At 36.9% G+C, this 13,884-nt stretch overlaps 1 protein-coding gene across 14 annotated transcripts in view; it reads right to left on the bottom strand.

The window, feature by feature from the left end:
• Positions 1-13,884, bottom strand: part of NAV3 (neuron navigator 3) — a 514,050-nt gene that overhangs the window by 122,083 nt on the left and 378,083 nt on the right. For all 14 annotated transcript variants that reach the window (XM_077783528.1, XM_077783533.1, XM_077783527.1 and 11 more), the window contains 2 exons: positions 12,710-12,849; positions 4,759-5,794 (listed from right to left, as the gene is read on the bottom strand). In XM_077783528.1, the coding sequence (XP_077639654.1) occupies positions 4,759-5,794; positions 12,710-12,849 (1,176 nt within the window). The remainder of the gene's footprint in view (positions 1-4,758; positions 5,795-12,709; positions 12,850-13,884) is intronic.

Raw genomic sequence — 13,884 nt, 5'->3', positions numbered from 1 at the left:
CCAACAGCTCTGAGATGCAGCTGTCTTGAATGTGTATCACTGTCAGTGTAACAGACTGGCAGGACCACGTCTCCAATATGAGCAGTTAGACCCATGTTCAAGAATTGTGAGTTAAATTTGGAACAGATGCAAGGAAGGGCTACTAAGATGCTCATGGGGAAGAAGAAACCTTTCTAAAAAAAAACCAAAAACCAAATCAAAGCCAAAAAAACAACAAACACAAAACCAGAAAGAGTTGATTTGGTTTGGCCTCACAAGATCTGGAAGGGAATGGGATTATTCCTCACATATTTAAAAAGAGCAATCCAAGAGAAGGAAAACACCTTTTTCAGTCAAAGAACTGAATTAATCAAATATGTGTTTATAATAATTTCTTCACTTCTTCACATCTCTTAAACTAACACCTCCACAATAGAAACTTTTCTTGCACAATTACTTGAAATTCAATAATGGAAAAATGGGAGGATGTGTCTGAAGACCATGTGTTTGTAACAACCAAATTGGTGAGCACCAATCTTTAGCATTACCTATGACTTTTTGGTAGTGACTGTTGCTTTACTTTCACAGCAGCAATGTACATAACAGGAATCAATAAAGCACTGCAGTATGACTTTATTGAAGAAAGTACATTTAGCAGCATCATCTATTATTAGCAAACACAATTAACTGTCAGAATGTTTTTTTCTGTAAAATTAATTTCATCTCCACAGTCAGTGACACAGAAGTAGCTTCTGGTCATTAAAAATGGACATCAATATGCCTTCAAGAATCTCTGCACACGTTATGGTGGAAGGATCCTTGAAGAGTCATATGATTTTTTCCCTAAGCCTGTATAAAAACATCCTGAATAGGCATCTGGAATTGAATGCCACTGTACTTCCAGAGATAAAACCAGATATATCCTCCTTCCCATCTGTCACTGCTCTGAACCTCCTGCTCACCCTTGAAACTATGGCTTAGAAAAACAATTGCACTAATCACCACGTAGTAATGAAGCTGGAAAGAAAGTTTCAGTAATCAGTAACATGTTTATTTATTACACTGATATATCCTTTTTCTGCCCTATCTATTGAACACTTTAGTCCTTACAGAATCATAAAATAATTGAGATCAGAAAGATCTTCTAGGTGCCATCTGGTCCAATTACTTTCTTAAAGGGAGCTGGTCACATTAAATTGCTCAGAGCCTTGATTTGTTGGATCCTGGACATGCCAAAGGACAGAGAATCAACTTCACAGCCCACACAAAGTTTTTCACTGCTCTCAAATGAAACCCGTATTTTTTAAATTTTCAGTCAGCCCCTCCGCTGCTGTAACTTGCATCTGTTACCTCTTATACTGTCACCCTGCATTTCAGAGAAGAGTCTGGCAACATCTTCTCTACACCAACATATTCAGGTAGCTGAAGTTACCAGTTTGTTACTCTGCAGGGACAAAAGAAGTGTCAAACTGGTATTTGTAGTTCAGTGCTTCAGACACTGCTGAAACGTCTTCCAGATGTTGCTAACGTCAAACTAAAATGGAAATTTAAGCAATGCACAGAATAGAAGTGCAGCCTGGGATGATGAGTGGTCAGCTAATTCTCTACTGCAATTTCTATACTTTCAGCATTTTGGGCAGTAAGCAATTCCTGAGCAATGCAGGTACTGGGATTTCAGAGCTTTAGATTCTGTATCTCAGTCACGGGAAAGAGACTTACTAAACCCCTACAGTGGTTACTGGAGGAGTTAATAAAATAAAGCTGAAGTGCAGTACATGCATCCAGTTACAACCCAATGTTCTCCTACTGATATTCAGCAGGACTTTTTTTTTTGTCATTAATGTAGTTTTTTCCTCCCATTTGCACTGTAGCCTAGCAAGTACTAAACTTCTGTGTTACTCTTCTCCATTTGAAATTTAAGCACTACTAGGAAGACAGCTAAATTCTAAGGCAAATTTCAATATGAGTTTCATGGACTTGGGAAAATGGTACAATTTCCAGTATCCTACAATTCTGTCTAAGTAACAGAATGTGAAATTTTGAGTAGTACCTGGTGTACTTTAAACAATTACACAGTCTCTTACACGTTCCTACTGTATCTGTCTTATCAAGTTTTCTGGCAAATAAATTACATCTTCTTCAGTCTTACATCAGTTGGACCCAGCGGTCAACTTCAGAAGGGACACATAAGGGACTGTAAATAATATATTCACAGCCACATTTGAAAATAAAGAATCACCTTCTGGCAGAATGGAGGAATTTAAATTTTACCCATTTGGATAATCTCAAATGCAACTCTGACTGTTGCTGCTAATCTCGGAAGAGAAGTCATAATCCCATATGAATTTTGACATCAGGTGTTTACAAAGAATTAAAATACCATGTGATATCAGATAGGGCAAAGCACCACGACTGCAAAGCTGAATAGTGCAATATCCCACTTGAGAACCTCCCAATAAAACAGTCCATTAATAAAAATATAGACTTCTTGAAAACATGACTATTAATAACTATTATAGGTTTGCATTACTTAAAGAAAATACATGTCAGTCTCAAAAAAACTCCTTGGAATACCTCAATTTTCTCACAAATCTACAGTAATGGCCTCTTTTTTAGCAAAAAAATATTTCAAAATACATGGTATCTGCAGGTATCAGCAACAAATCAAGAAAGAAGTAGCTTACTTATGTTTGTGCTAATGGTCTAAATAGATGAAACAAGTATATAACAAGATTCTGCAGAACTCTGGATAACTCTGTATTTTTACTAAATTTTATTGAAATTTTTTACAAGGACTGAAGTACAAACTCACAGAGCCTAGATATTCCTTGTAGCTGGGGAAAAAAGCCCTGTTAGTCTAATTGGTAATCATTATTTACTAACTTATATAAAGCTTTTAGAAAGCTGTTAGAAACCTGAAAATTCTGCGTATTGATGGTGGTGACTGCTTTGAAAACAAGTATGTTGAAGAACAAAAAATGTAAGTATAGCACCCCAGCTCTTGCTCATTTCCACTTACCATATATCAACAGAAATAAATATGCTGACTTTGAAATTTTGGATATTTTATCCTTGTTTATATTAATATTTTTCAATTAAATCATTGTGTGGTATTACAAACCCCTTGAGATTTTAAAGAAATTTAGTTACTGTATATTTCTTAGTCAGATTCTGCACTCAGTTTGAGAGATACATATTGAAGCAATCTCATCAAAGTCCGTTTTTTACTCTGAGTTTATGGCATTTTGAGATCAGACACTGGCTCTGAGAATTTTATTTTCATGTGAGATTCAACTTCAAATACTCATTTGCTGTTTGTTTGAAGCAAAGAGACAATTATTATTAAGAAATATTACTGGAAGATTCATGCTTCATAGAAGCACCCTTTGATATTTAAAATGCATACTGTTTCAAGGCAATGCTTAAAACAAAACTAAGACATCTCCATCATGCAATGAAATGGCATCAATATGTAGTAAAACAGCCACTGAGCAGCACATACATCTGAAGGCAAAGCATAGCTCCTTTTTCTCTCTCCTTGTATATGCACCCTAACACATATGTAGGCTGTCCCATGTACCACACTAGAAATCGTCTGTATCACTGAGGTTATTCCAGATTGTCACATGCCTATTAAGTGCATCCAGTGATACATATAATTGAAACTCCAGAGGCTCCACTGCATATTAGAATAAATATAACCCATACCGAGTCTTTTCTTCCTCCCTCCCATATGATTTTCTGAATTTATCAGTCATCCAGATTGGTTTTGAAGCGATGTTTAGTTGTGTATAATGATACATATACTTCCTCAGAGCCTACTTCATCACCTCTTTAATCTTCAGCCAAGATTATCCAGAGTACTAGTCACTAACATAAACTGGCAGTATATTTTGCTTAATAATGTATTTGTCATTTTATCAGATGTTAAATTTTTCCTCAGCTGTAGCTGAAACCCTCCAACATCTGACAACTGAAAACATTATTCAAATCAGCCTGTCAATCTTTCTAACTTTTTCTGTCTTTTGAGTTGCACAACAATCTCCCAGCTTCTCTTCAACTGCTCTATCACATAGCAAAATAAATTCAGAGAAATGTTGATACATTCAACTGTTCATTCTTCTCTTCCAGAGCCTTGGCCCTCTGAAGAGTTCCTATTGCCTGTAAAAATTAACTGCCTGTAGGGAGTTCATCTTCACCTATTTCATGTAGAAAACTAAACAGGAAAAGAACTGCAAACAGCAACCTTTTCTGTCTACACAAACTGTTGAAATATTTTTGAATACTTGTAGAAATTTGTGTATGTTTTTTATTCAAATATCCACCAGTATTGTTACCCATTCTGAAAACATCAGGAGTTTATTTTATGATCTTTTAAAAGAATCGTGAATTCTAAGCAAATATTATAGGATAACAGCAAATAGATAATGAGGTTCTTAGAATGCAAACAAGAATATTCACACCAGAAACCTGACTCAGCTGTGACCTTTCAAAGGCAGCACAGAGAATGTACCACATGATCAGTATTTCTAATCAAAACACCCTGAATGTTAAATAGCAAATATTTGCAGTGGATTGCTTTTGTAGAAGGTAAAGACTCAGAGTTCTTGTAAGAAATTGTTTGTACAGTAACATTAATTAAAAAATAATATTAGGAAAACAGTGGCACGATGCTGCAACAGAAACTGGGGCATAACAGAATGATCCACCATTAATTTATCAATTTTAGCTCTCTTTCCTAAATAGTAGCACAAACCCAAATTTTCCCCATGATCTTACCTATAAATGAAAGGAGCTACCGTGGCAGTGTTGGGGTGGCTGTATTGCTGTTGCTGAGGAAGCTGGACTACACCATTTCCAGTGCCTTGGCCACTGCTTGCAGCCATCGAGGCTGACAGACCAACAGAGGATCCTGGGGGGAGAGCAGCACTTGGTTCTTTCCCTTCAGAAGAAGAAAGACCAGAGGAAGGAGAAGCCTTCTCACTAAACTGGGATTTTGGTATTGACTGGGACTGGTTTCCTTTTGTAGTCCTCAGTTTTTCAACCTCCTTACTCCCTGTACATGTGGAGGAAGTACTCTGCTTTGCTGTTGGCACCTTTGATCCAGGTTTTGGGATCCCACTAGAAGATGATACTAAACTTTCTTTCTTGGCTGCTGTTGTCTTGCTTCCCTTTGGGATTAAGCTTGCAATTTTTGAACTCTTCTTTGTAGATGCTTCAATGACCTGATCCTTCTCTTCCTTGACTGCTTTCTCAGTGCAAACTTTGTTTTTGTCCCTGTTCTTTTCCTCTTTGTCCTTTGGCTGTAGCAAAGACTTTTTATTGCTGAGATTTTTGCTGCCAGCTTTTGGAGGAGCTAACTTGGGTGATACTTTGGGACTGCTGCTTGTGGAGCCGCCGCTGTTCACCCCACCACTCAAGACATCCATTTCACCACACTCTGAAAAGTTGTCATCCTCTCTCCCACTGTCACTGGGTCCTGAACTCAGTGACAAAGGAGGTCTCAGAGCAGTCCTAGCATTAACCAGCTTGAATTTTTCCAGCATAGATTTTTGTCCAGATGAAGGGGGCTTTACACCTTCAGAAGGGGGCGGCTTGAGCCTGTCTGAAGTTGGAGTAGGGGAGGTTGCGGGACTGGGCTGCTTCACAGACAGCATGGTAGAGGTCGCGCTGTGTTTGACATTCATGGATTTGCTGCGCCAAGGCTTGCTGGCACTTGGAGAGGGTATGGCAGAGACCTGCTGCTGCCCGGTGCTGGTGGGATGCTGCACATTTCCATTCATGCCTGAAGAGGGGTGAGGGCCTTTTGGTGAATCTGCTCAAAAAACAGAAAAAAAACACAGTGGTATAGTTAGTCTCCCATCTCTTGCTTGAGGGTGATGTCATATTTCCTGGCATTTAAAACACATTTACATGTGATCTAAAATAAACATAATTTATATGTGCATGGAACATGAAGGATGCTAATAGAATACGCTTTTCTTTCCTCCATTATCATGGTGTTTGATACTTACACTAGTCCAAGAAAGCCTCAGAAACATCTTCATTACAACAATTTCATTATGTGAATCAAGCCTTCCAAGTTAAGATTTTATTTTTTAATATTTTAGTATTTTTTTTTCCAATCACTTGTTCATAACAAAACACTGAAGAAGAAAAAAATGAATGCTACAATTATGGCAGAAAACCAAAACTGGACAAAGAGGGGTCTGATGTTTAGCAAAAGAAAAATATGTGCTAGAAATCTAAGGTATTGGGTGAGAGGAGAAGGACTTAGTAATACTGAAATTAAATGGATAAAATCAATAGTCGCAAATGCAAAAAAGGCTGGTGGCAACACATTTCTTGGTTTTAAGTACTGGTAACAATATTTAGCAGCTTCCTTCAGGAACTTATCCCAGTACACTTTCATAGGTAGGAAAAAAAATTATCAACAATTTCACCAGTGTCAGTACTTGAAAGTTACAGTAATACATCATCTGCGTGGGTACAGCAATGATAGTTGGTTTGGCTCTGAACTCAGGTAGGCACAGAAGGCTCTGGCACATTCACTACATTTGCATCATCCAGAAACTTCAGTGGATCATCAGAATGAATGAGAACAAGGCTCCTTCTGCAATAATCAAACTATGCCAATTAATAGATGTGATTTTTGTCATCTAGCTTAATTAACCGAGACAGACCAATCTATGAAAGGGTTAAGTTCTTCTGTATGAAGTTCAGATTCCCAGGACATATCTGAGTATATAAACACCATCACTCTGATACACCAGAGAAATTAAGTGGTAATAGCAATCAAGTCATGTGGTACATAGCTATTTCAGCAGCTGACATATGTTCTTTTAGTGGCTGTATCTTGCCGTGCCATTCAGTATTGGGACTGTTGGGAAATTAGATGTAAGCTGGTCTATAGTATATTGAATTCTGTACTGCAAAAAGCCCATGAAACATGCAATGCAAATATAGATTGTGTAATGACAAAAAAAGTGTTTGATGCTTTGCATATACACATAGCCTGCCATACCTTGGGGTCCCCCTGTCTGAATGATATCATAGATGAGAATGCTGAGGACAGTTTCTCCTTCAGCACAGAGTATGAAGTTATGCATCGTTTTCATTTTTTCAGTCTCAGCCCTAAACCTCAAGTAAAGATTCAACTACCCATCTGGAAGTCTGAAGGCTGCTAATACATTCAGGAAAGGCAGAATTTTGAGAATACTGAAAGTGGAGCTATTTTTCCTTTAACAAAGAGAATGAAAACATAGCAAAATTTACTGCTCTGAATAGCATTAAGAAGTTCTAGTTGAAAAATATTTTTAAAAATCTGAACAAAAGTAACGTGACAGCACATAAAATTTTTACTTGCTTAACTCTATTAGCAACTAGTTCCACTAAGCAAATCACCTCCACCTTAATAGATGCTAGATAATTCTATCTGCCCAGTGTTTTTCTGTGTGCTCCTCAGCCTGGTATGCAAATGCTGCAACACTACATGGGTGACAAAGATGATGAAGGGACCAGAGCACCTCTTCTTTAAGTATAGGCTGGGAGAGTTGGGCCTATTCAGCCTCCAGAGAAGATGACTGAGAGGGGACCTCATCAATGTATACAAGTTTCTAGATAGAGGGTGTCAAGTCAGGCTTTTCTCAGTGGTGCCAGCAATTGGGTAAGAGACAACAGAAGACCCTGATGCACATGAAGTTCCACTCGAATATGTGGAAGAACTACTTTACTGTGTGGGTGACCAAGAACTGGAACAGATTGCCCGGGGTTCATTACCCATGTTCAATGTGTTGTAAGATGACCCTGCTTGAGCAGTGGAGTTGGACCAGATGACCCAATATGGTCCCTTCCAACTTGACACATTCTCTGATCCTGTAAATGAGCTCCTTCCACTTTCCCAAAAGGTTTCAAGCAGCTTTGCCAAGTCCTGTTCTAAGCAAGAAAACGTTTAACTGGTAAAGCTTGCTTCAGAGTCTTTTTTGTGACAGAGGAAGTTACAGCATATTTCTTGGGCTCCATCTTGCACCATGGAAGACCTTTGGTGGGCAGCTGCATAGCTGGTCCCTTGGGACCAAGGCAGGAGTGATGGCTGGGTCCCTGTTCTCCTCTAGTGAGCCTCAGATGCTGTAAAACAGCCTGAGGCCAACCACAGCTGTTGGAAATTACTGCAGCCTCAGGCTTTCTTAATTTATACCAGGAATCAGCCAGAGGGCTGATAGCTCCAAAGTGGGTGTGCAGTGCACTTGCACACATCTTGCCTTGCACTAAATACACAGGAGGATTGGGCTCTTAAGCTATACCAAGAGTTTTGCAGAAGAACAAAGCTAATACAGAATACATGTAACTATCTGTGAACAGTGGGATGCTACTCCATTTTGTTGTATTAGATACAATACATATTTATGACTTCATGCTATTAGTTTTACTACAAAAAAAAAAAAAGAAAATAAAAAGGTGTTCTGATTAAAAATAATTCCTGCCTTGCCATACTTCCAGCTGTATAATATTGAACTCACTGAGGGTAAAAATGTAAAAAGCAGAGTACTTACTATTTCATCAGCAGCTTGCTCTGCTAGATATATAGCAAAAAAATACAGGTTCCTGGACCCACTGGTATTTATTTGATCCTTATGTCACAAATCATAAACAGCAACAAAAAATCACAGAGAATTTTAGCTTATCATTAATCTACAATTTAAAGGGCATCCTTAATATTTCTGCAAGGAATGTGAACTTCATGCTCTCAAGAAACATTGACAACCTGGCTGTATGTTTAAAGATGGGGAATTAAAAGATCTATTTCCCCTCAGCTCCAGTATAAATGCATTACTTCAAGCTGCACACAACTGCTTTCCGTGCGTTCAATTGGGCTTGGCTTTAGCTGCTCATTTCATGACACCTATCCCCACCTTGTGGTGATTTTGAGAATGAGTGAACCCAACCTATGAAAAGGATTTCTTATTTCTGTAAACTAAATTTTACAAGAAGTCAGTCTACTGTTTTGGGCTTAATCCCTTATTTCTGAGATGCACAGTCAGCTTCTGGTGAAAACAGTTTTTCACTCTGCTTGAGCACTCAGTGCTTCAGAGCTCAACCTCCACTATAAAACTACAGTAGAAACACAACACCCTCAGATGTTTGATGCAAAAAGAGAAACTTCTGTCATAACCCAGCAAGACCATGATGATCAAATAGAAATTTTCAAATCCACTTTTCATAGGCTGTTGAACAAATAAAGGACATGTGCAGAGTTGAACTTGGGCCCAGTACATAATCAACTTCTTTTGTGTGTGTGACCTTCACTGTGTTCTGTGTTGCTGGAGAAGGCAACCTCTTAACAACAGCTCCTCCACTGCAGCAAAATTACTTAGAATAATCTAAATATTCTGTAGCAGAAAGGTGTCCAGATTATCCATTTTTAGCTAGTCACAATAAAAAAGGTTAGTAGAAAATGGCAGTTGCAAGGGGTTGCCGTAAGAATGTTTGAAGGAATGGGAGTTCTTCTATCTAGTGAGATTAAAAGAATTCAGCTTGTTCAACTCTTCCTTTCTAGCTGTCCATGATAAAATAGTTTCCCCTTATCAGCACAAGAGGAGAGTACCACCAGGAACAACTGGAAAAATAGTGGCACCAGAAGAAACATACACAAATGAGCTATATATGTACATACTGGCCAGAAGATTAACAATTTGCATCAGCATCATGACACAACAGAGTTCCAGGACAGAGTTTCTCAGAGGTCATATGGGTAAAATAACCACATATTTTAAAACTGAGTTTGGAGAAAACAGAAACATCTTATACTACTAAACTATATTGAAAAGCTGGAAATACAACTCCATGACATAGAGACCTTCATCAGTGTTCCAATTTTCTAAGATCTAAGGGGTAAAGACTTGTTTTAAAAATGTAGTGTGAATTAGAATATTATTTATTTGCTGTACTCAAAAGGCACTGTTTTTCTACCTTATTAGCAATCTGAATAATTACTTCATTTAATAGTTTAATTTTCCTAATTTTATTTCTATCTTTACGTTATTAAATCAAGAGGCAGATAAATCTGACATGTCTGAAAAGCATGCATGTTCTTTGAAATTGACCTGTAAGCTGCAAAGTCCAGCAAAAAAATAAAAAAAAAGCATTGCACTAAAGCTCCACAAACAAGTTTCAGCTAATCGCTTGTTTAATGTTCTGGTGCATTCTGTGTTTCAGACTCAACCAGTGCTATACACAGTGTTACACCATGGATTGGGTATGTTAGTGAAAACTGTTAGTAAAGAGCAAACCTGCATTTGCTCAGGGGAGACAGATTTCTGACTGAGTTGAACTACTCCCTAACCAACATTCAAAGGAGATTATATCAATGAGAGACTAAATAATGGAACACTAAATAAGAGGCTGATATCACTTCTTTTGGGTCACCTTCCGGTCTCCTTTAACTCTGTGACTACATATCCATTACCCACTGTGACGGAGTGACCGTGTTACGCAGGAATGAATTACAAGTACTACCTATAACCGGATTAAAAAAAAAAAAAAATGCTGTATATATTTTCTGAGGTCTCCTTATTGCACATACACGAAGGTGTACAGCAGAGAACAGAACAAGAGTGGTGTGTCCTTGAAGAGGTTGGATGGTCCCAGTATCTAACAGCTATTTAATTAGCACAAGTCATCTCTGTGTTTTAGAAATCAGGGCATATGGACTGTGCATCTAATAAAAAAAAGTTGGTAAAGTTATCTTGCTCCAAGCATCTGCATCAGAGGCAAAAATTAAATATAAGTTCTATTATTTGTGCTGCACTGGAGGGAGATATCAGTTTGTTACTTTTGTAATAATAATAGTGTTTGGTAACTATTCTTTAAAAAAGATGGTTTTTATATTATTTTATATTACTACTATTGTAGAGTTTGAAGTTTGTTTCTGAACAAATTCTTCAAAAATCTCAGGTTACACAACATCCTAAAATAGTTTTAAAACTATTAAAAATACCTGGAAATCTCATTGTAATATTCAATAATTAGTCACTATAATAACTAAGTTTAAAATATAAGCATATTACAGCTGTTTTTCTGTTTAGGTAAAGTGGAGCACAGCATACTTAAATATAGGTTCTCCTGTTCTTTCATGATATTATGAAAGAATATCCCTTTGATACCCTTGTATTCACAGCAGTCATTTTCTCCAAGGAACCTCTGCTTTATACCCTAAAACAAACTTGTATTTATCTTTGTTTATCATGTAAAATTAATGATTTTTCATCCATTCTGCTATTTTGATAGGAAAAAAAAGAACACATGGAAACATATCAAATACAGTAGTAGATATGTAGCATTACTTCTATTTTCTGTAAAATTAATTGATTGACTTTACAAAAAAATCCACTCTATCCTCTTGCAAATGGTGACTTCAGTAAAAACCACATCAAGGTTCTCATTCTCTGCTGTAAAACATGAGGAAGTAAAGAAATACATCATGCAAAAATTCACAAAAATGTACAATGCAATACAAGCTTCAGCAGTCAAAAGACAGTTTCCAAGTAATGAGCTAAGAATATTATTATCTACATTCATGTCTCACCTTGAATCATTTCATTCTCACATATTTCAGTAGTAAACATGTCAACATTATGAAGCAATTCTAAAACCTAAACTGCTGTACATACCTTCACTCTAGCAGCCACATCTCCTGCTTCATAACTTCACTATTGTATTTGTTAATTATACAGTGTGTGCTCAATTTTCTCTGCTCTTTTTCTAGTATTAGCTTGGATGTCTTGACACAAACAAGTCCTCGATAAAATAAAACCCACTGTAGAACTACATGAAACATTCAATCCTGATAGTAAAAATAAAGGAATAACTATTGAAAGGATGGTTTTATATCTTCAGATACAGCTAGGGGCAAAGCATGGTCATCAGAATTTTGTAAAAAAAAATCTGGATAGCTGCCTGTTGCTTGGTTGAAGAACATTCATTGCATACTTGTTCCTCCCACAGACCCCAAGGATGCAAACGGGTACTATGTATATTGTATCATTTTCAACTCGGTTATAACCCAGAGATATGAATAAAATGCTGTTCATTACACAAAGGGAAAAAGAAGGGGAGGAAGGGGATGGATTAGTTACACAACTCAGAAAGCTGAATTTTTGCATTATTCTTTTTGAGATAGAGCCTGAAGAGGCACATTTTCTACGAAAATAGAGTCAGAGTGAGAGAAACTGAAGGACCCAGGGTACTCAGTTCATTGTTGCAGCGGCTGCTCCAAATCCCTGCAAATTTTCACTTCACTTGCAGTCCTTTTTTCAGTATTATACACAATAGGTCAGGTTCTAAAAGAATAGATACATGTAACATTCTGATGCAAATGTAATATTCTGATTCTTTTCCATTAGAGGCTAAGTTGACAAGTCCCCTGAAAGTGATGGCAGTATTCCTTTGGGTAAGAGAAGACTTTTACATGGAATAAAATTACAGGCATCCAATATGGATTAACTTTTACTTTTTACAAGTCACCCTGTGATATTTTCATCAGAGTTGGATAAAATATGATTATAACATCTGAACTTATATCCCCGATGAAACACAAGTTCAGGCCTCAATTCCCATAGGTATTCCTTACCAAGTCTAAATACTACATTCTTTTCTTTGACCCTTGTGGCAGGTTTTATTTTTTCCTTCTTGTGTGTTATGGAGAGTAAACTTAGTAATTTTAATCCCTTACCTTTTTCATTACCATTTGCATATTGTGGAGGCTTGTTTTTGTCAATGCTGTTAAAGCTCTGACTTCTCCGATTTAAATTGGAAGCTCCCTGGACTTTGGTACTGCTGCCTGCAGCTGGCACTCTTGAGGGTCCTGGAAGCCTGGAATGGTGAGAAAATCAGTGAGGAACCAGTGAGAAATCTGTTAATTTTATGTAATACAACATATAGCAGAGACAATGTACAAATATCAGATCACAATTTTAAACCAATGAAACCAAATGAATTCAGGAAGCAACAACAAACAGGAATATTCAAATTAGTTAGACTCCACAAATTAAAATTTAAACTTATCCTTATGCACACAAAAGGGAAGAAGATGCTTTCTAGAGCCACAAGACATGTAAGAAGATGCTTTGCATTTGCCATTAACATTGCTAAAACAGATTCACCCTAACAAATATTAAAGTACAATATCAACCTTTACTAATATGTAACTTTTGGAGAGGAAATATTAAAGAGATAGATTAAAAAGCACAGCAATACATAGTTAAGAAATATTTTGTATCTCTTACTGTATTAATTTTTTCACAGTTATGTTTACCATAAAACCTGGCTTTTTAGTTATCTTATATTATTTTTCAGAGGGTTATTGACTAAAATACTTCCTCCTTACTATTTTAAATGAAAAATATTGTAAATACTTTTTTTGTCTAGATGATACAGATGCATTTATACCTTTTAGATAGAAGTGTACAATGTAGCCCATACAGTTCATTTCTTAGTATTTGCTGCCACCATCTGAACCTTACTATGTGGCTACCCTAAGGAAAGAAACATAGATTCTAGTTGTTTCTGGCATGCGTAAGCCTGTATCTTTTTTATTTGTTTTGTGCTGTAAGATTCCTTAATATGTGCCTACTTCAAACTTTCTGAAGCATCTTTGTGGGCACCCCTACTCCTTTCTTGTTTTGTTATTTCTTAGATAAAATTGCTCAAATCAGTCACAGGCTTTTGCCACAGAGGAGCATCTCCTGTTTCTTGCTAATTGGAATGATTTTAATTAATGACAGTGCAAATTCTACCAGAGTTATCAAATTCTGTTAGTTTCACTTTATTATGAAAGAGCAGCATTAGAAGGAGGGAAAAAATTATCACATTACAAAAAAGTACAAAACATTTGATTTTTTCCAAACT

The sequence above is a fragment of the Lonchura striata genome, chromosome 5 (genome assembly GCF_046129695.1).
Source record: "Lonchura striata isolate bLonStr1 chromosome 5, bLonStr1.mat, whole genome shotgun sequence".
NCBI lineage: Eukaryota > Metazoa > Chordata > Aves > Passeriformes > Estrildidae > Lonchura > Lonchura striata.
This window is presented reverse-complemented; position numbering and strand designations above follow the sequence as displayed.